Here is a 25,575-nt window from a genome sequence, read left to right on the forward strand (position 1 = left end):
TCTGCTTTTGAATATGCTATCTAGGTTGGTCATAACTTTCCTTCCAAGTAGTAAGCGTCTTTTAATTTCATGGCTGCAGTCACCATCTGCAGTGATTTTGGAGCCCCAAAAAAGAAAGTCTGACACTGTTTCCACTGTTTCCCCATCTATTTCCCATGAAGTGATGGGACCGGATGCCATGATCTTCGTTTTCTGAATGTTGAGCTTTAAGCCAACTTTTTCACTCTCCACTTTCACTTTCATCAAGAGGCTTTGTAGTTCCTCTTCACTTTCTGCCATAAGGGTGGTGTCATCTGCATATCTGAGGTTATTGATATTTCTCCCGGCAATCTTGACTCCAGCTTGTGCTTCTTCCAGCCCAGCGTTTCTCATGATGTACTCTGCATATATATAAGTTAAATAAGCAGGGAGACAATATACAGCCTTGACGTACTCCTTTTCCTATTTGGAACCAGTCTGTTGTTCATGTCCAGTTCTAACTCTTGCTTCCTGACCTGCATACAGATTTCTCAAGAGGCAGGTCAGGTGGTCTGATATTCCCATCTCTTTCAGAATTTTCCGCAGTTTCTTGTGATCCACACAGTCAAAGGCTTTGGCATAGTCAATAAAGTAGAAATAGATGTTTTTCTGGAACTCTCTTGCTTTTTTCATGATCCAGCGGATGTTGGCAATTTGATCTCTGGTTCCTCTGCCTTTTCTAAAACCAGCTTGAACATCAGGAAGTTCACGGTTCACGTATTGCTGAAGCCTGGCTTGGAGAGTTTTGAACATTACTTTACTAGCGTGTGAGATGAGTGCGATTGTGCGGTAGTTTGAGCATTCTTTGGCATTGCCTTTCTTTGGGATTGGAATGAAAACTGACCTTTTCCAGTCCTGTGGCCACTGCTGAGTTTTCCAAATTTGTTGGCATATTGAGTGCAGCACTTTCACAGCATCATCTTTCAGGATTTGAAATAGCTCAACTGGAATTCCATCACCTCCGCTAGCTTTGTTCGTAGTGATGCTCTCTAAGGCCCACTTGACTTCACATTCCAGGATGTCTGGCTCTAGGTGAGTGATCACACCATTGTGATTATCTGGGCCGTGAAGATCTTTTTTGTACAGTTCTTCTGTGTATTCTTGCCACCTCTTCTTAATATCTTCTGCTTCTGTTAGGTCCATACCATTTCTGTCCTTTATCGAGCCCATCTTTGCATGAAATGTTCCCTTGGTATCTCTAATTTTCTTGAAGAAATCTCTAGTCTTTCCCATTCTGTTGTTTTCCTCTATTTCTTTGCATTGACCGCTGAGGAAGGCTTTCTTATCTCTTCTTGCTATTACCACTATTATGTAATCTCATTTTCATAGTCCTCACCACCCTTGAGGCTCATGCCCTGGGCTCTCTCTCTGGGGCTAGGGCTTGAGGATGGGGCACTTTTGCTAATACTGAGCCCAGAACCCAACAGCCCTGTGACTTTAATTGACCTTGCCAGTTTCAATTTGCTCATTTTTAAAAACGGGATTACCAGTGAAACCTCCCCTGTCAGTTTCGCTCAGGGCTATTATGGGGAGGGAGGAGATCTGTCTGCAGGGAGGATTCGAATCCACAGGAGAATTCTGGACCGGGCCTAGAACCTGGAGTTATGATCACATTATTTGTGTGTGTGGTTAATCCCGGCAGGGCAGTGCCGCTTGACTCAGGAGCCTGGCAGCTCGAAGCTGCCCAGCAGATTTCGGGGAGAAGGAAAGAGGAACCGAGAGGCGAGGCGGGTGGACAGCATCGGGTCGGATCGCTAGACGCTCAGGCTCCCGGCGGCCTCAGTTTCCCTATCAGCGCTGGAGGGCTGGGCGGAGCTGCCTGCGCAGGTCCGGGGGCGGGGCAGGGCGCTGGGGCGGGGCAACCTGGGGTGATGCCGGCGCCCCGCCCCGCGGGCGGCTCCGGGGATTCTTAACGCGCCGGCGAGCGGCCTCAGGCCTCCGCCGCTGCTTGCATCTCTGCGGCCCTACGTTTTAGCTTTCCCGTCTGCGTCCTCTGCCTCGCCACCCGCCCGTTCGCCTGGCTGCGCCATGGAGGCCTACCATAAGCCTGATCAGCAGAAGCTGCAGGCCCTGAAGGACACGGCCAACCGCCTGCGTATCAGCTCCATCCAAGCCACCACGGCGGCCGGATCGGGGTGAGTTGGGACGCTGGGCGGCGGCGCCGGCGTGCGGGCACGTCGGCTCCGTGTGGCGCTGCACAGTGCCACCACGGAGGAGGCGCCAGGGCTGGGGGTGGGGGGCGCGGTCTCACGGTGGAGTGCGCGCCTGGGAGGTTCTGACCGGAGGATCCGACCGGAGGATCCTTCCTCCGCGCCGGTCCTCCGCCTGGCTTCCGTCCGCTGGGGCCCGGCTCTCTGAGCGCCTTAGGCCGGCTCGGCCCCTCCTTCCCCTCCGCTCTAAGGCGCAAGAGACGCGGCTCGGCACTGCGGAAACCTCTCGGCCGCCGTGCCCGGAGAGCCACCATTAGCGCGCTCTCGCCGAGAGCCAGGCCCTGTGCTTGGGATCTGCACACGCGGCCCCTGGACCCTTTACCCCCTGGTAATTGATAACCTTCCACCCACACGTGAGGAAACCGAGGCTCCGAGTTTGTCAATTGGCCGGGATCGGGCGCAGCGAGAGCTGGAATTTGAACCGGCTCTGCCCGAGACGAGAGCGCCTGTTTTAATACCTCATCTTGCTGGGAAGCCTGGGGCCCTGCCCTTGTCCCTACCTCAAACTACCCGTCCCTGTTGCCACCTCACATTCCTGTTAAGAATCAAATTCCTAAAAAAAAAAAAAGAATCGAATTCCTGCCACCTTGGGTGTTGAGCGAGAGTGCTGCGACTCCAGGGGAGTAAGGGTGAGGAGGGAGGTGGCCACGTGGATGCAGAGCCGTTGCATACCTTGTGAACTGAAGGTCTTAAGTGAGATCTCCTCTGGGGCGGGGACAGGAGGAGGGGATGGGCTGGAGGAAGGGAGGTTTGAAAGGCTTAGAGAACCGAGAACCAAGTCTCAGGGCTTGCGGTGAACATGCAGGGCCAGCCTCCACATGCATTTTCCCCAAGACAGGCCCATCCCCCAACGCTCTTTCCCGCCAGCCCTTGTGGCTCAGAGGCGGAGAAAGGCTGCTGTCCATCTCAGGGAGCCTTCTCTGAAGGTGGCCAGTTGGCAGGGACAGTAATGATAATCGGTCACTGTGTAGCTGGAGGCGTCCGCTGGGGTACTTAAGAAAGTCAACCAGTGAGTCACTTCAGAGCCTGTTTCCTCCTCTGTAAAATGGGAACAATAGTAGCTCCTACACAACTCTGTGGTTTCCAGGATTCCAGCCCTTTTGGGGCTTGGGACCAGGCTGCCCAGACAGCATTTCATGATTGGTTCATGAAATAATTTTGAAGTCTGGGTGGGGGATGGTTTCCAGGGACCTTCCCAGATTAAGTCTGTAGAACAAAGACAAGATTCTACCTTCTGGCTAATTTCATACAGGATATATATATATTTTAATTGAAGGATAATTGCTTTACAAAATTTTGTTCTCTATCAAGCCTCAACATAAATCAGCCATCAGTTCAGTTGCTCAGTTGTGTCTGACTCTCTGTGACCCCATTACCACGGCACACCAGGCCTCCCTGTCCATCACCAACTCCGGGTTTACCCAAACTCATGTCCATTGAGTCGGTGATGCCATCCAACCATCTCATCCTCTGTCATCCCCTTCTCCTCCTGCCCTCAGTCCTTCCCAGCACCAGGGTCTTTTCAAATGAGTCAGCTCTTTGCATCAGGTGGCCAAAGTATTGGAGTTTCAGCTTTAGCATCAGTCCTTCCAATGAACACCCAGGACTGATCTCCTTTAGGATGGACTGGTTGGATCTCCTTGCAGTCCAAGGGACTCTCAAGAGTCTTCTCCAAGACCACAGTTCAACAAAAGCATCGATTCTTTGGCGCTCAGCTTTCTTTATAGTCCAACTCTCACATCCATACATGACCAATGGAAAAACCATAGCCTTGACTAGACGGACCTTTGTTGACAAAGCAACGTCTCTGCTTTTTAATACGCTATCTAGGTTGGTCATAACTTTCCTTCCAAGGAGTAAGTGTCTTTTAATTTCATGGCTGCAATCACCATCTGCAGTGATTTTGGAACCCAGAAAAATAAAGTCAGCCACTGTTTCCACTGTTTCCCCATCTATTTGCATTGAAGTGATGGGACCCGATGCCATAGGTATACATATATCCCTTCCTGTTTGACCCTCCCTCCCATCTGCCTCCCCATCCCACCCCTCTAGGTTGATACAGAGCCCCTGTTTGAGTTTCCTGAGCTATACAGGAAATTCCCATTGGCTATCTATTTTACATGTGGTAATGTAAGTTTCCATGTTACTCTTTCCATACATCTCACCCTCTCCTAGGAAATGTTTTTAGTGAGTAAATCCTAAGCTCCAGTGAGGGGCTCATGTTACCAGGAAGACTTCTTGGACAGGTTGGAAGCACCAGGCCAGAGAATGGAGAGAAACTGGAAAGGGTGGAGACCAGGCTCAGTGATGGGCATCTCAGGCATTTGAAGCTACTTGCAAAGAAATGAAACAAATATTTACAACTTGAGGTGGGGGGCTCCCAAAGGGAGAGGGTGTGTCTAGTGGGACTCCTGCCTGGGTCTTTGTTAGATAGTTAAACTCTGATTTCTACAAGGAAAAGATAACTGGATTTGGCAACTGAGTTACAGGCAGGTTTATATTGTAATGCCTGAAGGAGGAACTCACTGAACTCAAAGTGTCCATTTACAAAGAGAAAAAAAGTGAAAGATACAGTGATTCCTGGGAGTTGTGAGCAAACCTAAAAGATTCAGGAAAGAAGTACTTAGAGAAACATGCCTCAAGACAAAAAAAAAAAAAGAAATACTTAGAAAACTGAATTTTCAGAAGGAAGTAACATTACTATGTAACCTCTGTCAAAAGAGATTTTGAAAGGCATGTGCCAAGAGTTGTGTGTGCAAAAAAAAAAAAAAACCCCAATAAAGGAAGCCTTGAACAGGCCTCCAAGATGTTTGTTTTGAGGCAGTTCCTCATGAGTGGATGAGCTTTGCAAAGTGAAGGTGCAGCTTTGAGGCCTTGCTGCTGCTGCTAAGTCGCTTTAGTCGTGTCCGACTCTGTGCGACCTCATAGACGGCAGCCCACCAGGCTCCCCCATCCCTGGGCGCTGTGCAGTCATGGTCAAGGTGACCATCCTGCCAGGCTGTCTCCTTCCTAGGGAAGCTTACATCCCTGGTGATGCAAACAGCACTCTGACCAAAAGTCTTTTCATGGTCACTGCACATGCTGGATTGATAGTGGGTCAGTGAGGACCATGGGGTCCTGATATCTTGGTAGCTTTCCCCTTTGTCTGCCATCACTGGGCAAGTGACAGTGAACCTCCCCAGGCCTGGTAAGTGTGGACACTGGCCTCTGTGTCGTGGAGCTGAGGGACGGCCTGCATAGAGGACTCATTGTGCAGCAGCCAAGGCTGCTCCAGGTCACCTCGCTCTCCCTCCATGTGCTGCAGGAGCTGTGGCAGCCGTGGCAAGGGTCCAACTCACCCAGTCTTTAAAAGATGGTACTCAGGGACTTCCCTGGTGGTCCAGTGGATAAGACATAGAGCTCCCAATGCAGGGAAACTGGGTTCGATCCCTCGTCAGGGAACTAGATCCCACATGCTGCAAAAAAGACCTGATGCAGCGCCCCCCCACCCTCCACCAAAAAAAGGTGACACTCAGTGGCCTTGTCAGAGGGGTCCTGACTGCTAAGGCTCTTGGTGGAGATTTCGTAGTTCTCACCAACCACGCTAGACTCACAGTATCCAAACAGTGCTAAGTATTATCTGAGGACGCCATTAGAGTCAGACCTGAATCTGAAGGCTCAGGCTGTGCTTAGAGGTCCCCAGGGCTCTGACCCACAGTGTTGGGCTGGGTACTCCGGAACAGAAGGTCTGGCCAGGCCTGGCTGGTGGGCACAGAGAGACAAGAATCTCACCGTAGCTGTGTGCTGAGTGACTGTGCCTCTGTTGAAAAGACCCTGTTCCGTCTGAGGCCTCAGTTTCCCCATCTCTAAAGAAGTTCACAGCTAGGTGGTTTTCAAGCTGGGTTTCTTGAGAGCAGGGCCGGGGGACCAGAATGAGTGAGCTCTGGGGTCCTGCCACCACCTGTTGTGGGTTTCATGTCCTGAGGAGTGTCCCTGTGACCTTAAAGTGGCTGAAAGTGAGTGCATCCTTGCCACCCAGCTCTGGTGATTAGGGACTTGGAGTGCTCAGAGGGCCCCTGTGGGCCCAGCCTATCTCGGCAGAGAACTGCTGCCCAGGCCTTCTCCAACTGGTCTGTCTTCACCCCAGCTCGGCCCTGACTGAGGCAAGAACAAGCCTGTTGGGATTACCCCAGCAGCAAGCAGTATGTCCCAACTCCCTGCGAGGACACCTGGCTGTCGTGCAGCGACTCTGTTCTCTGCCCCTGAGCTCAGCAGCGCTGGTGGGAAGTGCTTCCTGAAGCTGAGAACCCGGTGCACCTAGTTAGGGTCTCCTGGCTTCCCGTGAGCTGATGACACTGTGGCCCCTGGGCCACCTCTCTCTGACCCCTCCCTGGACTTGGCCTCTGTAGGTGGGTCTGTTGTCTCTAGAGCCCAGTCCCACAGCACCAGCAACTCCCTTATTGTGCACAGGACCCAGCTGCCTGCCCTGGATGCTGGGTCCTTCTGCCGACTCTTCTGCAGTACTTTTTCCCTGAGCAGTGAGGTCAAGTCCACTCCACGATGTGGGCTTGCAGGATCTGGTAGCATGTGGAGCTGGCTGATGGGAGCCTGCACTGTTTGACCTCCTTGCTCAGAAGTCAGTTGCACCCATGGCCTTGGCTGTAATCTCTAAGGACTGCACAACTGGGTAAGGGAGTGTGGCCTCTCCAGAACTTCCTCATCTGGGCCCTGAGCACCTTCTTCCTTTTAAACACCACCCTTTTACAGCTCTAGTGAGGTATAATTTTCATCTCATGGCATTCTTAGTGTACGGTTCAGTGGCTTCTAGTAGATTTAATGTATTGACAGTGAGTTATTAATGCAGTGAGTTTTAGTGAACTTACCACTTCCCATTTTAACTCTTCTGGATATTTCATATAAATGGGGTCCTACAGAATGAGGTCTTTGAGGGTCTGGCTTTTTTCACTTAGCACAATGTTTGGAAGGTCGTTATGTTGTAGCAGGTAGTGAACGTACTTTGTTTTTATTGCTGGATAGTCAGGTGTTTGGATAAACTACATTTTGTTTATCTGTTCATTCTTACTCTTAGCATTTTGCTTTTCTCCTGGCTCTTCTGATGGTAGACTGCAACCTTGGGCAAGGCACTTCCTTTCTGTGGACCTCAGTGGTCTTACCCTCAAATGAGGAGGTTAGATTTCATATCTGATATTTTTAGAGCTAGGATTTTACTGAGTAGTTGCCATTTTTTTATGCACTGTGCCAGGCTCTTTACACACAAAAACTACCTCATTCAGATTCTGCTATATCTCCATTTTACACGGAGGAAACTGAGGCTCAGAGAGTTCACATCCCTGGGGTCTTAGAGCCTTGGCACATTTATTTGTGCACCGTTTGTGCCAGATGCTCTTCAGGCCCGAGGCTACTACAGTGAAAAGGCTCAATCTGAGGTGTGGAGGCAGGCTTCTCGGGCAGGAGCCACCCTTCATGGTTCCTGGAACAGGAAGAACAAGGATGGCTTCTAAGGTTTGCTTCTGCCTTGGCATCCTAGGATTCCCTCCTGAGTTGTTGTTTTTTTTAACATATGCCTAAAAAAAGTATAACTGATGTACATATTATAAATAATGAGCCTGGTAGAATACCTTCCACCAGGCCTAAGAACGAGGATATTACAGGGCTTTAGAACCTACTGGGTGTCTTTCCCTCCTCATAGAAAGAGGGTTCCCCCAAGAAAGAGCTATACCCTGAGTTTTGCATTTTATTATTTTCCTTTTAGTATAAGTTCATAAATAGTATGGTCTTCCCTGGTAGAGATCTGTCTGCAGTGAGCTTTGTTCACGTGTCGTATTTGTGAGATTTTATTGAGATTGCTGCATAGTGTTCCAGAAATATGTTGTCATCAAATACCTTCTCGATAGACATGAAGGTAGCTTTCAGATCTGATCATTGCACGTTTCACTGTGGATGTGGTCTTAGAAGTGGAGATGCTGGGCCTTAGGGAATGTGCATTTATAGCTGTTGATTTGGTCTTTTTAATAGTTAAAAGATTACTTAGATTTTTCTCTCTTCCTGAGTCAGTTTTGGTGAATCATTTTCTCCTAGACATTTTCCTGTTTCCAAATGTATTTGTATCAGGTTGTTTGGAGCATTTTATCATCTGTTCTTGTGCCCTTCCCTCCACTTCTAATAGCACCCTTTCCTTTTTCTGGATCCTGCCTTAACAGAAGTTAGCTAAACCTTTCATCTTTTTTTTCTTTTCCGAAGAGCTGACTGTTGGCTTTGATTTTTAAAAATCGTACATTTGCTTCATATTTGATAAATTTCTGTTTTTATCTTTCTACTGTCTTTGAGCTCAGTGCATTTTTTAACTTTTTAGGTTGGATCTTCACTGTTGGGTTTTCAACTCACATTTCTTACTTTTTCCTTCAGGAACTTAGTTTTTTGTTCATAACAGATTATTTTTCTTCCTGTTTTGAGGCATGAGAGAGGCTGTGGCCGTGCCCACCGCCCTGGTTTGTTCAATTTTTTGAGGTCTTGAGGTATGTGTCGGGCAGGGAGGAGGGCCATCATGGCATCTGGCAGTATTACCTCTTGATAATGGAGCGGAGCCCGGCCAGAGGGCTGAGGGATCTTCTCTGCATTTTTTCTGTAGGAAAACCTGTGAGCAGGCAGAGAGTGCTGAATGGAAGGGGGAAGAGAGAAGGGAACATCTAGAAGGTGTGTCTTTCCCTGGGGTGGGTGGAGAGGGCTTTGGGAGACTTACTTAGGCCCAGCTCCCTCACACCACCTTCATAGCCTGAGCTAATTGGGAATAAGTAGACAGGTTTTAGAACAACCTTGTAACTCCCATGCATCACAAAGAGTTGCTTAGCAGATAAAGTTCCCTGCAGCTGCCCACCCTGTCCCAGCCCTTCCCCATTTCTGCTGCTGCTGCTAAGTTGCTTCAGTCATGTCCGACTCTGGGCAACCCCATGGACTGCAGCCTACTGGGCTCCTCCGTTCTTGGGATTTTCCAGGCAAGAGTACTGGAGTGGGGTGCTCTCGCCTTCTCCATCTCTAGCCAGTTTGTATTCATAGATGTGTCCTGAGCAACATGGGAGGTAGGCCCCCTCAACCATAGTTGTCCCCCCAGGGCAGGCTGCAGTTGCTGGGGAAACACAGGTCTTCGGGCCCCAGAGTCTGTACACTGGAGTTCCTCTACTAAGTTGAGCCTAAAAGTCTCCCATGAGTTTGGCAGGGCCCCATCTCAGTCCACAGCTTTCTTCCCTCCTGCCTGCCCCGTGGTCAGCAGAGGGTCTCAGTCCCAGCCTGCTGATGAGTGGGGGCGCTGTTGAAGACCAGAGCATGGCATCTGGTCTTCCAGCAGATGCTGATGGTGACCTGGGCACTTTGAGTTCACTGTCTTAGTTCTTTGACTGTGGATGTCCCCACGTAGCATCCCATTTACAAGTGAGGAAGCTGAGCCTCATGGGGCTGAAGCACAAGCTGAAGCCACACAGCCGCAGTGGCCCATATCCCCACTGTGGGACACATCTCGGGGAATTCCTTGAAAGCTCTGGGGTGGGGGTGGGCAGACGCCTGGACCCTAAGCACCCCTTACTCTGTATGTTTTTATTTGGCAGATATGAAGGTAGGGCCAGCAGTGTGTCCATCATGCAGGCTTTCTTCTTTGTGATCCCATGGACTTAACCTGTCAGACTCCTCTGTCCATGGAATTCTCCAGGCAAGAGTACTGGAGTGAGTTGCCATTTCCTTCTCCATTTCCTGATTTGGTGGTGACTATATAGGCACATAGATCTGAACTAAACGCTTAGAATGACCGAACTAACACTTAGAATGAATGCATTTTATAGTGTGTAAACTAAATTTCAATAAAATTGATTTTAAAAAAGGGATCTTCCCGACCCAGGGATTGAACCCAGGTCTCCTGCATTGCAGGCAGATTCTTTACCAACTGAGCTACTAGGGAAGCCTGGTTAAAATCAAGTACTTTTCAGTTTTTGGTTTGTCTTCATGGATGACCTCCCTCCCTCCATGTCAGCTTTGCCCAGGCGGGCATGCCTTTGCCATGCACAGAAGGTGCTTTTGCCAGGCCTTTATCCCTGGAGCCCCTTCCTGGAAACCACTGATGGGCAGGAGAGGCTGAGCCCTGTCCTGTGCCTGCCTTCTGTCTCTTGGAGCAGTTTGGCCTGCTGTCCACCCGCATCCTTCCCCCACTGTTCTCCTCACAGGATCTTGACTTTTGAAAGAGGGTTCCTCAGGGATGAGGCTGCTCTCGGAGGGCGGGGAAGGCAGGAGGTCAGCCTGGCCGGTGTTGACTAGGGTGTCCGTCTGTCCCCCCTTGCCCCACTGAATTCTGTGCTAGGGACAAGGGAAGCTGGGTTCCTGCCAGGCAGGGAAGAGGTTTCTCGTTCACATTTCCTCACCTCCCTCTTTCAGGTCTAGTGTCTTTCCCCATGACCCAGGAGTTCGTAGAAGTGGTTAAGTATAAGACAACTGTGTGCTGGGGATGTGGCTACTAAACCAGCATGGACAGTTCTGGGTTTCTCTACTAATGTGTCTGCTCTGGGAGTGACTCACCCCTAACCCGTGCGGGGAGCCGGCTGCAGGGAGGAGGGAGGCCCACGTGAACTCCAGATGGTGCATGTGCCCTTGGGTTTGGCAGTGGGCATGTTGCAGTGTGGAGGGGGCAGCTGGGAGACACGTGCCCTGAGGCTGACTTTGTAATCAGACTGTGGACCAGAGGGCTTCAGGAATTATAGCATGTCCTGCCAGGAACCCTGGGGGCTGGGACTGAATCAACGAAGTGGGTCCTGAGAAACCTGAATAAGTCTCATCTCTAAGATGTACTGTCTCTAGCTAAGTCCTCTGCCTGGTCGCCATTCAAGTAAGTATACGGTGAATAGAATGAGAGCCTAATAAGGGCAGCCCCCTTGACCCCACCAGGAAGGACAGGCTCTTGGCTACTGTCGGCCCCACCCCAGGTCTTGTCTCAGGCAGAGGAATTTTTATTTTTATTTTTTTAGGATTGTATCCTTTGTAGAAGACAAGAGATTGCTTTTGCCTTTTCAGTTCTGTACAAAAGCATGGTTTCTGGTGCTATACCAGCCCTCAGAATGCCCATTAAAAGGCTGCTGAGTAGCCCAGTGATGCTCTTGGAGAGCCTAAAGCCCCGGTTGCCAGACTACCCACCCTATGGGTGGAGTCTACTGGAAGTCTCAGTCCATTAACCTCTGACTATGGCCATTGGGGCCCTGGATCTGTGAGGGCCATGGAGGCCAAGTTGCCCTGACAGGTGGGCAGAGTCCTGGGCAGTCCCACTGGGATTTAGCTCAATGGTCCTAGAGGGGCTACCACAGTCTCCTGGGCCCCTCCTCCTCCATGTCTCTGAGGGTGCAACCCCCATGCAGCCCTCCCAGGGCCCAGATCACGTGGCTCCTTGACACCTGCACCCCCAGCGCTCAGGCGTGGTGAGCCCTGAGGCCAGGGGTCTGGGCCGTGACCCACATGTGCATGTCTCTCCTGGGCCACAGCCACCCCACGTCATGCTGCAGCGCTGCTGAGATCATGGCTGTCCTCTTCTTCCACACCATGCGCTACAAGGCCCTGGATCCCCGGAACCCTCACAACGACCGCTTTGTTCTCTCCAAGGTAGGAGGCCAGCCCCCCACCCTTCACGTGGGCCTGGGTGGGCCCTGCAACGGCGAGAAGGAGACCTGCCTCCCTGATGTAAGCCCAGCTTTTTGCCACCCTTCCTCACCCCAGGCTCCTTCTCCACCTGCCCCACCCGGCCCGGCCCCCTCTTGCTCTGTACTGACCCTGCTGGTAAAGTTTAAGAAATAAATGACTGAATTAGTAAGAGAGAATGGAAATGATCTTGGGAGTTCCACTCCTCTTTGGTGTTGACTGGCAGGACTGGAGTCCAGGTCTGGGGTACAGCTTGGTGGCTTTCTGCACCCGTCTCTGCTGGGCCAATACCCAGGCCATGCTCACTCCCTCAGGAGTGGGGGTGCCCTGCAACAGTTTGGGATGGGGAGCCCTGATCGCCCCCCCGACCCCACGCACCACGTGAGAGCCACAGCCGCAAGCCATGCCACGAACACCCCAAATCCACCAATACCCAGGCCTGGCTCCGTGGTCTTTGGTCTCTCGAGGCAGGCATGAGAGCTTAGAAGTCTGTCCAAGTCGGCTCACATGCCAGAACCCAGGGATTAGGGTGACCGGCTGCCTGCTGGGGTTTTGGCCTCCGCAGCCTCACAGCTGTGTTCCGCCTGCACCTGTCCTAGACTCCGCTCGGCCTTGACTGTGGGAACCTCGGGCTAGAGAAGGATGAAGGGAGGGGAAGTGGCCTTTGCTTGCGTCCTTCTCTGAAAGGGATATCCTGGCCGGCAGGCTCGGCCAGGCCACGGCGGGAACAGCTCCTCATCTGACCTCTCCCCATGGTCCGTCCCCTGCAGGGCCATGCGGCACCCATCCTGTATGCCGTCTGGGCTGAAGCTGGCTTCCTGCCGGAGTCAGAGCTGCTGAATCTGAGGAAGATCAGCTCCGACTTGGACGGGCACCCTGTCCCGGTAAGTCCACCTCACCAGGAGCCCTGCAGGCCTCTGCCTCCATTTCCTATTTCTCAAGGCTTGTGGGAAGAGGGACTGAGGAACTGAGGATGTTAGAGAGCAGAGGAAGAAGTGGGTGCTTGGGCAACACTGTTTACCCCAAGCTTATGCTGAAGTCTGAGGCCTTTAAAGCCCCAACCTAGGGTGCTCTGGGCTGACTGCCAGGAGGGCCTTTCCCCAGCACCAAATACCAGCTTCCCTTCCCCGCTGGGCCTCCTTGGCCATGTAGACATGGCTTGGGAGATGAGGTGCACTAAGGGGGTGGCAGCCGGATACTGGTGATATCCAAGGAAGGGGCCCAGTGTGTTCCTTAGAGGGTACCATGAAAACTGTCACATCCCATCGGGGCCAGCCACTAACGCTAAATATTCAGTTTTGTCCTGAGTTCTCCCACCCGCTTCACAAGGTGGGCTCTTTTACAGGTGAGGGAACAGATTCAGTCCATGGCCTGAGGTCACACAGCTCCCTGTGGACTGAGCTGGTATTTGAACCACACCCACAATTACTGCTGCAGGGAGAGTGGGAAATCATGCCCCCTGGGTCTGGGTGGGGCAAGGATCCTGGGAGGCACTTCCAGGAAACATTGCCTGTGGTAACTGAAGCCCTGTCATGACAGAAACAAGCTTTCACCGATGTGGCCACTGGCTCCCTGGGCCAGGGCCTTGGAGCCGCTTGCGGGATGGCCTACACAGGCAAATACTTCGACAAAGCCAGGTAATGTGCCCACTCCCCAACCCCACCCACAGTGGTTTGGTGGGTGGTCCTGGGGGCCCTGTTTCACTCTCCGCCCCCAAGCACCTCCTTGCCTGACGGAGACTAAGTAGAAACTGTGTAATTAACTGTGCATGCATGGTGTGAGGCTAGTACCAGGGCTAGCCTCCTTTTAAGATGAAGAAATCGGCTCAGAGGAATGAAGGGGTGTGCCCACACTCCCTGGAGAGTGGCCAGCAGGGCCCGCTTTGCGTCTAAGGCTGCATGCTCTTTGGCCAGAATGCTTTGACTCGTGAGTTTCCTTGTTGCCCTCTTGAGCCCAGCTCCTGGAGCCCGGAAGTTTTAGGAGGCCCCATCCCACAATGCCTGACTGGGTGCCACAAACCTAGGCCTGAGCCACTTAGCCTTACCTCAGGAAAGGAGTAGATGGTGTGCTCTGGGGAATTCTGGGCCTCCCTGAGCCCCACCTGTCAGTCAGGGAAGCAATGAAGCCTGGAGAGGTTGGTCCGTAGGGAGTGAGCAGCCTGGTCAGAGCTTTGCTGCTCTAGCACCCGGGCAGTTTGGGGGAGATGCCCCTTGAGGCAGGTTTCAGCCACAAGGCTGTCCACCATGGCCTGCAGACAAGTCTCTGCTGTGGAGGGGAGGAATGTTGGCTACAGGCTGTCAAGGTGGTTTCTGCATTCCTTTACCCTTTGGGGCTCTGTACTCTGCTCAGAGCTTTCTAGGGTTTCACCTTGATAAGCCCCATGGGCTGGGTGGTGACATGCGCACAGCTGTCCCTCCACACAGATGAGGAAACAGAAGTAAGATGTTTGCCTTGTGGTGGAGGCAGCCTTTTGAACCCAGGGTGTGCATCCAGAGTCCGTATTCAGGGTCCCTAAGGCTGCTCTGAGGTGCCCGAGGGAAGCACAGGAGAGTCAGGGGGCCCTGCGAGTGGGAAGCTTCCCAGAGGAGAGGCTGAGGGAGCCTGGCCTGCAGGTGGCAGGTGGCTGCAGGGAGCCTGACTGGATGCTGCACCTCAGTGAGCATCTACTTTTTCAGGGGAAGCTGCTGAGACAGTTTTCTCCAGGAGGTAGACTGGGGCTCTGAGGTCTTCCAGACTCAGGCCGGTGTCAACTGACTGCACAGCCTCCTTGGCTGGGCTCTGGGGCCAGGCTCAGCCACACCCAGACGTGATGCACTGTGAAGTGAAGAAGGTCGCAAAGAATGGGATGTGTGTTTAAGAGTATTTTATTTGGCTCAGAACCAGAGTTGTGAGTTTATTCTCTACAGTTGGCTGAAATAATTGCTCGTGAAGGGTCATTTCCTGACCCTTAACATAATGGGAGAAGCCAGTGTAGGGAGAAGGGGTTTAGCGTGGTTCTCGGCAGCCAGGGTTGGCTAAGGCTGAGGGGTCGAGGGAATGATCAGGCTGTGCCAGCTGCCAGGGTTCCTGATAGAGCAGATCCAGCCTCCAGTCCAGTCTGTGCAGCCAGCAGCCGGGGAGCACATATCTAGCTGGCTCTTTCCCATTTCTCCCTCTCTCTCTTTTTTTGGCTGCACTCTGCAGCTTGTGGGATCTTAGTTCCCTGACCAGGCATCAAACCTGGGGCCCCGGGCAATGAGACGGTGGAGTCCTGACTACTGGCTCACCAGGGAATTTCCCCATTTCTCTTTTAAATAATTTTGGGGGGGGATTATAAAATACGTACTAATCTGAAACACAGGAATGCATTAAAAAGAAATGAACATTTTCCCTATTCTTAACCCCCTACCCCCATTTCAACCTTCTTAACAACAATGCATTCTATTCCCTCCGTGTTACTGTGAGAAGGAACTTACAGATTCATCATCCTAGTATTTATACACTTTCACCTAATGCTTTCTGGGAAAATCTGAACATTTCCTCACGCATCATGCACTGTCAAGAGCTAGTTTTAATGCCCATTCTGTTTCATGGGGATGCTATAACGCGTTTAGACAGTCATTTGTTGTTGGATATTTGGGGTGGTTTCCCAACTCCTGCAACAAATATTGGCCCTCTCATTAGGGTTTCTTCATGGTCGTTCAGGACTGTGGGTATTTGCAACTTCCTCCCCAAATCTAACAGCTTTAGGCAATACACAGCCTCAGGGTTAGCCCCAGCTTCTGCTGGGCACCCTTTTCTCCTTTCCAGTCTAGTGTCTCCCCAGGCTGCCCTCCTGACCTGAATCTGAGGTTGTGCTGTGACTCCACTCTTGGCCCCAGTTCAGCTTCCTTGGAAGTGGGTGTGGAGTTGGGAGGGTCACTGATCGTCTTCCCTGGAATCCCTTTCTGGAGAAGTCAAGTTCCCTGCTGGCCTCTCTGCTCAGCCCCATCAGACTGGTCATTTAGGGGAGCGGCTGTGCAGGACCCCCTGTTCCTGGTGGAGGAACCAGTGGCCTGGCCCACTGGAGGCTGCAGAAGGGAAGATACAGGCCTGAAAGGGCATGGAGAGGATGAAGGAACTCTCTGTGACCTGGAGGCCTGCAGTGGTGCTGAGTCATGCTGACAGCACCAAGGCTGGCCCCGCCTCTTCTCCAGCTCCTCCTGCCTTGGCCCTGCAACAGGGAGGCATGGAGGCCCGACTCGCTCAGCAGCAGGCAGGCTGTGTCCTCTCTGACCCATCCAGGCATCAGCCTCACTTCCTGGTTTCACACAGTTGACACTGAGCAGGCGAGTAGGGGGTCTCCACATCCTGGCGCTCCTTCTGCTACATGCAAATCCTAGTCAGCAAGGACTGGGCAGTCAGGCCCAGGTTTGAATCCCCACTCAGCTGCCCAGCTGATCTTGACAAGTCCCTCAGCCTTTGAGCCTGTTTCCTTATCTGTGTGTGTTTTTTTGGAATAACAACTGCACTTACCTTATTGTGGGGCTTACCTTCATAAGGGGCTTCCCTTGTGGCTCAGCTGGGAAAGAATGCACCTGCAAAGCGGGAGACCTGGGTTCGATCCCTAGGTTGGGAAGAGGAGAAGGGAAAGGCTACCCACTCCAGTATTCTGGCCTGGAGAATTCCATGGATTGTATAGTCCACAGGGTGGCAAAGACTCGGACACGACTGAGTGACTTTCACTTTACCTTCTTGAGAGGGTTACTCAGTGCTAAGCACAGTTAAGGGGTGGGAGGTGGGGTCAAGGTCTCTGGGTTGCTCTCCCTGCCTCCAGCCTCACTCTTGGCTCCACCCTCCCCAGAGAAGGTGGAAATATTTCTATTTCTGGGTAATTTATCCCAACCTCATTGCCCTTTATACTGTGTCATACTGCCTTTGGAAAATCATGGCTACCTGGGTTGAGGGCAGGAGATGGCCCCTGGAGGGGCAGAAAGCCTAAGCCCAGCTCTAGTCTTGAGCAAAAACCAGTCCCAGAATCTTGGGAGAAGCCCATCCTGGGAGGCAGCTGCCCCCAACGGTGATCTTGGCCTTTAAGCCCCTTGGGAGTGCTCATCTTCACCTGAAGCCTGCCTCTAGAGTGCTGCCTGGTGTGCATCACAGGGGGCCTCTCCAGCCCACCTCCTCTGAGCAGAAGGTCTCCTGTCCCTCTGGCCTGCCCAGTGAGTCCCAGGGCTCCCCCAGCAGTCCTGGTTCAGGTTGGGGTAGAGAGAGGCGGATGCACCCCTGTAGTGGGTGGCTCCCACCCAGTGTGAGTAGTTAGCCCCCATGAATCTCACTGTTTTCTTCATGCCCTAACAACTCCTGATTGTCTGGATCTTATCGGCCAGATGGCTGTCTGGAGCTCTTTTCTTGGCAGCCAGTACTACTTTCTGGAGCTCCTGACAGTTTCCATCGCAGCCCTTTCCTCACTGGGTGTGGACTTGGGTTTGGCACAGCCGTTGCATGTCCCAGAGGGAGAGGCCAGGGGCACAGGGACAGCCTCTAACCCGCTCCCCCATCCACAGCTACCGGGTCTATTGCATGCTGGGAGACGGGGAGCTGTCAGAGGGCTCCGTGTGGGAGGCCATGGCCTTCGCCAGCATCTACAAGCTGGACAACCTTGTCGCCATCCTTGACATCAACCGCCTGGGCCAGAGTGACCCTGCCCCGCTGCAGCACCAGATGGACATCTACCAGAAGCGCTGCGAGGCCTTCGGGTACGTATGGGCCAGTGACCTGAGGACCCTCATAGCGAAGGAGACCTCTTATGCCAGGAGCTTTGTAGGTGCAGGGGCTGAGCTGGAGGTTAAGCCGCATTTTGATGCAGCCTCCCTTCAGGGTTTGACTCACTTGGCATTTGGGCTTAAAGGGGCCGCCTTGGCCAGTGCCACGGGTTTGTGGGCTGAGACGCAGCTCTGAGTTCCTGTATTTGCACATTGGTGTGATGGTTCTCAGAGCTTCCACGTGATGCAATCTCATACATCCTCACTTTGTTCTTCAGTGAGAAGGCAGGAGGTGCACAGTGTAGACCGGGTTCACTCAGTACATCAGTCCACTGGTCACCTACGACCAGCCAGCCTGGGGAGGAGGAGCGGGCCCTTCTCCTAGGGAAATGGGAGATAAGATTTCCAGATCTCTCCCCTTGGCCTCAGAGTCACCTATTACAAAGCAAGGAGGTCTGTCTGGGTGGGTGGCATCCAGAGGGGCCCCCACCTTGATGTCCTTCCCCTGCCCCAGGTACCAGCTGCTCTGCAGTTGGGCTCTGAGGGCCCTGGGCCTCTAAGGCCACCCTTCAGAGATGAACTGATGGCCAGGGAAGGTGGAGGTGGAGTTGCAGTACCCGGTCACATAGATACAGGGCTGTTACCTCTTTTGTGACCTTATAGAGGGAGAAAATGTAGAGAGGAAAGATTTCTCTGGATGAAGGAAGAAACAGAGCCACAAAATGCCTCAGGGACACACCTCCCGAAAACCACATGGACCTGGGGACTTAGAGAATAACCCTGGCAGTGTCCTTGGGTCTGTGTCTATAACCTTGTGACTATGGAACCAGATTCCTTAAGTCCTGGCTCCATCACTTAACTTGCTTTTGTGACCTTGGGCAGGTTGCTCCACCTTCAGTATCTCAGTTTACTTGTCTATAAAATGGGGACAACAACAGGCTTAAGTGGGTTGACAGGTGCTCGGCTCAGTAAGTGTGAGCTGCCACTTCTATTACTATTAATCTGCCAAAAAGAATTCCAGAAAGGACTGGCTGAAAGGGAAAGTTTCCTTCTGGATGTTTGACAACATAGCTTGTTTTATACAAGTTTCTAACACTGCATCCAGCAGCCATGGAAAGGTCAGCTTAAAAAATTCATCAAAAATCTAGTAGTAGATTCCAAACTCAGCGCATTGTCCCAAGAGCAGCTTTCAGTAGGAAATGAATAGCTCAGGAATGAAAGACAATAAGTACACCAGGCTTTGTGTTACTTAGGAGAGAGGAGGAAGGTCTGTCCAAAGGCAAACAAGAGGAAGTAAAACAATGTGAAAAGAGAAAATTAAACCCAAATTGGAAACAGGCAGGTTTGAGCCATCCCAGCTCCTCCAGGTCCTTTCATGCAGTGGAAGGAGGGCAGGCCTTTCCCTGGACCCTTGTCAGGGCCCTTGCCCCTCATACCCTCTCTCTGTTCCCAGTTGGAACGCTGTCATCGTAGATGGGCACAGCGTGGAGGAACTGTGCAAGGCCTTCGGGCAGGTGAAGAACCAGCCAACAGCCGTCATTGCCAAGACCTTCAAGGGCCGAGGCATCACAGGTCTGTACGTGAGCCTTCCACCCCTGCCCTGCCCGGGACTGGGCCCTGCAGCTGACTTTAGAGCTGGAGGTTTTGGGGGGTACCACTGAAGAGCCTGCCCCTTGATTGCTCAGTGGAGTGTACCCAGTCTGGGGAAGGAGGTGCAGGAGACTCGGTGGGCAGGGTGGCTGAGCTGGGATTTAGGACCCTGGCCTATGGGGGTCATGTATAGGCAGGAGGACTTTGAGAGGCCTCTGGGTAAGGAGAAAGGACACTCTCTGGCTGGCATTTGCAGAGCGAACTTGGCAGCTCCAGCTGTCTGCCCTGAGCCGAAGGGCTGAGGCAGGGAGCCCCAGGAGAGCTTGGGGAGACCTAGATTCTCCCCTCAGAGGTGGGCAGGGTACCCCTCATGCAATGGAAAAGGGATTCCAGAGGCTTGTGCAGGTGGGTTGCCCAGGAGGGTCTGGAAGATAGTTCCTGAGCTGAGCCTGAGAGCTCTGCAGGCATTAAGTCCCTCCCTAGCACCCAACCATGGGTTCCAGACCCTTGTTTGGGGCTAGGATGGCCATTGCCGATTGTAAAGAAGGGAAGATGGGACTAGAAGTGGCCAGGAACTTGACTACGGAGTCTGGCATTAAGAGAGCTAACTGCAGACCCTGGGCTGGTTTCATGCATTGTGCCCAGATGGCCCCCTGCCCACCAGGGGTCACATCCCTCTCTGCCTGTGTGGACTTGGGGCAGATGAGGACATTTCACTGGAATCTGGGGAGAGGTGTGCAGCCCTCTGAGCCTCTGGGATACTGTCGCAGCCTCAGTGCTGCTGACACTCACCCTTAGGTGTTACCACTACGGCTCCTGGGGGCGGCCTGAGTCCTTGGCTCTCCCTGGGCTGTGGTGACATCTGAGGTGACTGAGAGGAGAGGGGTACTAAGCCTCACTGGCTCTCCCACACAGCAAGGCACCATGGCAGGGGGTGACTTTTGGCAGTGCTGACCCTGCCCTGGTCCTCAGCTTCCCTCCCAACTTCTTCAACAGAGTGTGATTTCTGCAGCAGACCCCATTCTCTGCAAGCTTGGGGTGGGAAGGTGACGCAGAGAACGGGTTGGGCCAGCATGCCAGCAACATTCGTCTAGCCACACATGCCCCCTCCCACTGGAAGCTCCTAGAGGCCTGGGCTGCCACTCAGTAGGGGCCTGCAGTTGAGCACTGGTCAACACAGTCCTCTCCTTACCCTCTGTGGTGGTGGCCTGCCCTCACATGGAGGGCCGGGCCCCCCAAGCAGCTTCCTGGTCCCCTGGGAGCTGTCACCTTACCTGTCCCTCTCTCCTCCAACGTTGTACCTGTAGGGATAGAAGATAAGGAGTCTTGGCATGGGAAGCCCCTCCCCAAAAATATGGCCGATCAGATCATCCAGGAAATCTCCGGTCAGATCCAGAGCAAGAAGAAGATCCTGGCGACCCCCCCAGAGGAGGACGCCCCCTCAGTGGACATCACCAACATCCGAATGCCCACCCCGCCCAACTACAAAGTTGGGGACAAGGTACCCAGTTGAGCCTCCAATTTTCTGGACTGACTAGGCTGGAGTGGCAACAGTACTCATTTCCGGAGAGTGGGCCCAGGAGAGAGAAGAGAGGTTAGTTCAGGGAGAGGAGGAACCCTGAGATGTTGCTCCTGGAGTTATTTACTTTTCTGTCCCTATATTTTATCCCTTTTCTCCCTGGTGGAAGCTGTGGCCCAGGGGCTGAGCAGGGCTCCAGGCCTCATGCCTCCTAAGGTGCTCAGCCTACCCACTCTTTCCTCCCCACAGATAGCTACCCGCAAGGCCTACGGACAGGCCCTGGCCAAGCTGGGTCATGCCAGCAACCGCATCATTGCCCTGGATGGGGACACCAAGAACTCCACCTTCTCAGAACTCTTCAAAAAGGAGCACCCGGACCGTTTCATTGAGTGTTACATTGCTGAGCAGAACATGGTAGGTAGAGCTGGGGTCTGTGGGGTGTGGGGGCAGGGCCGAAGCTATATCGGCATGCTGGTCCTTGACCCAGCATGGACCCATGACCTCAAGTGACTGGTGGGCGAGGGGTGATGTGACACCCAAGGGCTGGGTGAGTGGAAACGGGATGCTGCATGCCAGCCAGGCATTCTGCTGGATGGGCTTTCTCTCGGGGTAAAGGGCTCTGCGGATGGAAGGGCAGGCACAGCCAGGAGGCTGGTAGTTTTAGCAAAGGCTATTGAACTCTTATGCACAAGGCCCTGGCCCTTGCCACCCTGCAGGATACAGAGATGAGACAGTTTGGTGGACCGCTACCATGTGCATGGTTGTATTCACAAGTCCATGTCAGGAACTGTGGTTGTTAAATAAGGAACAATGTTTTGTCCAGTTTTACAAAATATTCGCTCCTTTCTGCAGAGGAGCCCTGCAGGGCCTGCAGGCCCCTAGGAGCTGGGAGCTTCCGCCCCCTGGTGGCCACTTGGCTCTATTGCACCCAACATTCTTCCTCTTAATACCTGAACTGGAAGTTGTCTCTGGCTTCTGGCCTTGGCAGCTGGAAGATCCAGATTAAACTAGTGGGGTGTGGAGAGGGTGTGGGCTGGGGAGGCCCCAGGTGTGCTGGGGAAGGAGGGCTCATGTCAGCTGGTGGATTTCATAACTATGGAGGTGGTGCCAATTTGGAACTGATGCCTGCACTCAGTGCTACTAGGCCAGGATTTGGGGCCTGGAGTTTACGGAGCTTAGGGGTGCAAGGGCTTGTCTTTGCAGAGGCCTTGGGGAAACAGGGAGATGGTGTAGGGGGGGGCGGCTTGCATGGGCCTGGGAGGGATGAACCATCCATGCCCCAGCTGACTAGCTTCTCTGTGAAAGGCTTTGCTTACTGCTAGAAAAGTATTCCCCAGGAGGGTGATTTTTTTTAAGAGAAATGGTTATATCAGTTCAAAGGAGTCTGGAAACAGACTGGAGTTCCTAGGTGCACCAGATCACTTGCATGAGAGGAGGAGAATTAACAGTTAGTAGGAGGACAAAACACTCACCTCCCAGGAGGTGGCCCTGAGAGGTCCTGGGCTTCCTGGCCACCTCTCCCTCGGCGCTGACTCCATCTGCTCTGTCCCCAGGTGAGCATCGCCGTGGGCTGTGCCACACGCGACAGGACGGTACCCTTCTGCAGCACCTTCGCAGCCTTCTTTACACGGGCCTTCGACCAGATTCGCATGGCAGCCATCTCCGAGAGCAACATCAACCTCTGCGGCTCCCACTGCGGCGTGTCCATTGGTGAGTAGAGCTGGGGTGCTTACACCTGTGACGTCCTCAGACTTCTGGAGCAGGGTGTAGGGCCAGGATTCCATTACATGCATGGGGTCTTACATTGACATATCCTTTCCCACACCCTAGGAGAAGACGGGCCCTCCCAGATGGCCCTGGAAGATCTGGCCATGTTTCGGTCTATCCCCACATCAACTGTCTTTTACCCAAGTGATGGGGTGGCTACGGAGAAGGCAGTAGAATTAGCAGCCAATACAAAGGTGGGTCATGTGACTTCTTTCTTCAGCTGCAGCTAGTCCTTCCCTAGAGAAACAGGAGGGGAGGCCAGCATGCCAGCCCAGAGCTGCTCATTTGCTGCCTCAGAATGGGTATCTTCTGAGTTTGCACTGGTGGTGTAGCTTGGAGGAGTTAGACCAGGAAAAATGAAATACACACCACCCTTCCTGCTATGTGACAGACATTGCTAATTGATCATTGCGCTCTTTGCCCATTTGAGCATCCCAGCAGCTCCTGGGATACTGCAATCCAGCTCCCTGCCTCCATTCTGGAAGTTGAGGCTTATCTGCCCTCCCTGAGTTGGATTCTCCAAAACAGAATGAACTGAGTCCTGACCAAGAGCCACCTGCTGTTGACCAGACAGCCCCCACATGGTTCTCGTCCTCTGTCTGAGGACAGGGACTGAGGCACAGCACTTGGGTAGGGGCAGCCCTTCCTGGAAGCTAGTCTACCTGATAGAGACTCTTCTATCTGGGACTTGGGGCTGGCTCTCACACAAGAGGAGTATTTGGAGAGGCACATGCTGCAGAGGAAAGACTCCTGCCCTTGAGATTAGATGTCCTACATCCTGAAATCCTTCGTTATTCTGTTTCATTCCAGGGTATCTGCTTCATCCGGACCAGCCGCCCAGAAAATGCCATCATCTACAACAACAATGAAGATTTCCAAATCGGACAAGCCAAGGTCAGTTGCAGTTTATGCGCCAGTGAGACCCCGTAGAGTGAACCCAAGGTCGGGACCCACCCCAGGCCACCAGTTTCTGAGCCTCACTGGCCCCCATGTTGCCCCCAGGTGGTCCTGAAGAACAAGGATGACCAGGTGACTGTGATTGGTGCCGGGGTGACCCTGCACGAGGCTTTGGCAGCTGCTGACCTGCTGAAGAGAGGTAAGGAAGGTGGGACCTGCAAAGTCTTAGACAGGGCACTGACTGCAGACCAGGTCTTGGGGGTGAGGAAGAATCTCATCTAATTAAATGATGAGAATATTAATAAAAGCCAGACTTGGAGCCCTTATTGTGTGCCCAGCATGGTGACTAGATCAGAAGCCCTGGGGCCTGACCACAGGACTTAAATCTACTTAGCTGGCCTTTAAGTATGTTATTCAGCATCACTGTGCCTTACCTTACCTCAGGGCAGACTCTTGGAATGTCCCTCTGGCTTCCTCTTTAGCTTGAAAAGCATCTTTGATGGAGTTTCCTGACACTCCAAATGCCAACATCCTGCAGCCCAGGGCAGGAGGGGAGAGGGGGGGTGCTCCTCATCTTCCTGGAGACCAGTTGCTCCCAAATCAGGCCAGGCAGGCTCCCAGGTGGAGGGGTGGGTGGCAGAGGACATGGCATCACAGGTCAACAGAGGAGGGGGTGAGCTATTAGGGGTGGGTAGCTACGTGACGGGCTCCCTCCCCGGGCGCTCATCCAAGGCCCTAAAGGGCAGACCCACAGCACCCAGCTCCTTTGCCTAACCCCTCTTCTTCTCCCCTCACAGAGAAGATCAACATTCGCGTGTTGGATCCTTTCACCATCAAGCCCCTGGATAAGAAGCTCATTCTTGACAGTGCCCGTGCTACCAAGGGCAGGATCCTCACTGTGGAGGACCACTACTATGAAGGTGAGAGAGCTAGGGGCATACGGCTGGACATCCAGCCCCAGGAGGGCAGCTGCAGCCCAGGAAACCCAGAGCAGCTGGCACTTGGTTTCCTATTAGACCTCAGGCTGGGGTTGTGGACCAGTGAACTCAATGGCTGGAATGGCTCCTTGGGTCCCTGCCCGATCCAGGAAACCTACAAGGGTTCCAGCCTTGCTGAGAGCACATGGTGGTTATGTCCCTGAAGTTCTTGAAAGTTAAGGCTGTTGGGGAGAATCGAGCTGCGAAAGCGACACAAATATCAGACTTGTGTGTGTGTGTTTGCTTAGTTGCTTCAGTTGTGTCTGAGTCCGCGAACCCATGGACTGTAGCCCACCAGACTCCTCTGTTGATGGGGTTCTCCGGGCAGAAATACTGGAGTGGGTTGCCATTTCCTCCTTCAGGGGATCTTCCCATCCTGACCCAGGTATCGAACCTGGGTCTTCTGCATTGTAGGCAGATTCTTTACCACTGAGCCACCTGGAGAAGGGAATGCCAATCCACTCCAGTATTCTTGCCTGAAGAATTCAATGGACAGAGGAGCCTGGCGAGCTGCAGTCCCTGGGGTTGCAAAGAGTCGGACATGACTGAGTGACTAACACACATCTGGGAAGCTTTTATCAGTTCTTCACAAGGCCATCCTCTACACGCCATTCCTCCCCTGGGGAAGAGATAGGCTTAGACCCTGAAGTCAAGTGCATACGTTCAATGGTTGATGCCCAGAGAATGGTGTTAAAAGTGATTCAGAGGCCATATTTGGGCTTATGGGGAAAAAAAAGTGCTGTGATTGGTGACATCTGGTCTGGTTACAGGCGTGGGGCAGGGTGGAGTATATGCCCTTCCCACATCCTTAGGAAAGGGAATAAACGCAGACTGATTCGGGGCTGGGGGCACCTAGGGGTGGTCTGCCCACCACTCCCCCTGAGGCTGCATCCCCTTACTCACCTCCTTTCCTTTGTCCAGGTGGCATAGGTGAGGCAGTGGCCTCTGCAGTTGTGGGAGAGCCTGGTGTCACTGTCACCCGCCTGGCAGTCAGCCAGGTGCCCAGAAGCGGGAAACCAGCAGAGCTGCTGAAGATGTTTGGCATTGACAGGGATGCCATCGCGCAGGCCGTGCGGGGCCTGGTGACCAGGGCCTAGGGAGGGTGTGGGTATGGTGTGGCAGTGAGTTCTACACATTCCTGAGATCCTGGCAAAGGTGCTCAAAAGATGTACTGAGAAGAGTCATAAAATATATGTTTTGAGAAAAATGAA

At 52.9% G+C, this 25,575-nt stretch overlaps 1 protein-coding gene across 1 annotated transcript; it reads left to right on the plus strand.

Moving 5' to 3' along the window:
- The first annotated feature begins 1,909 nt into the window (after positions 1-1,909).
- Positions 1,910-25,575, plus strand: TKT (transketolase). The gene is made up of 14 exons (XM_005896475.3): positions 1,910-2,153; positions 11,738-11,855; positions 12,662-12,775; positions 13,431-13,528; positions 17,417-17,608; positions 19,068-19,186; positions 20,512-20,705; positions 20,973-21,137; positions 22,277-22,433; positions 22,554-22,684; positions 23,301-23,384; positions 23,493-23,586; positions 24,185-24,307; positions 25,286-25,575. Exons 1-14 carry the CDS (start codon positions 2,047-2,049, stop codon positions 25,459-25,461), a joined length of 1,872 nt encoding a protein of 623 aa, XP_005896537.1. The 5' UTR covers positions 1,910-2,046; the 3' UTR covers positions 25,462-25,575.

The sequence above is a fragment of the Bos mutus genome, chromosome 22 (genome assembly GCF_027580195.1).
Source record: "Bos mutus isolate GX-2022 chromosome 22, NWIPB_WYAK_1.1, whole genome shotgun sequence".
Classification (NCBI taxonomy): Eukaryota; Metazoa; Chordata; class Mammalia; order Artiodactyla; family Bovidae; genus Bos; species Bos mutus.

Bases quoted from the DNA above. Each gene is read 5' to 3' on its own strand.
- TKT (XM_005896475.3), top strand. From the start codon at position 2,047: ATGGAGGCCTACCATAAGCCTGATCAGCAGAAGCTGCAGGCCCTGAAG. The intron at 20,706-20,972 runs GTACCCAGTTGA...TCCTCCCCACAG, and splicing joins ACTACAAAGTTGGGGACAAG to ATAGCTACCCGCAAGGCCTA. The intron at 22,434-22,553 runs GTGAGTAGAGCT...CCCACACCCTAG, and splicing joins CCACTGCGGCGTGTCCATTG to GAGAAGACGGGCCCTCCCAG.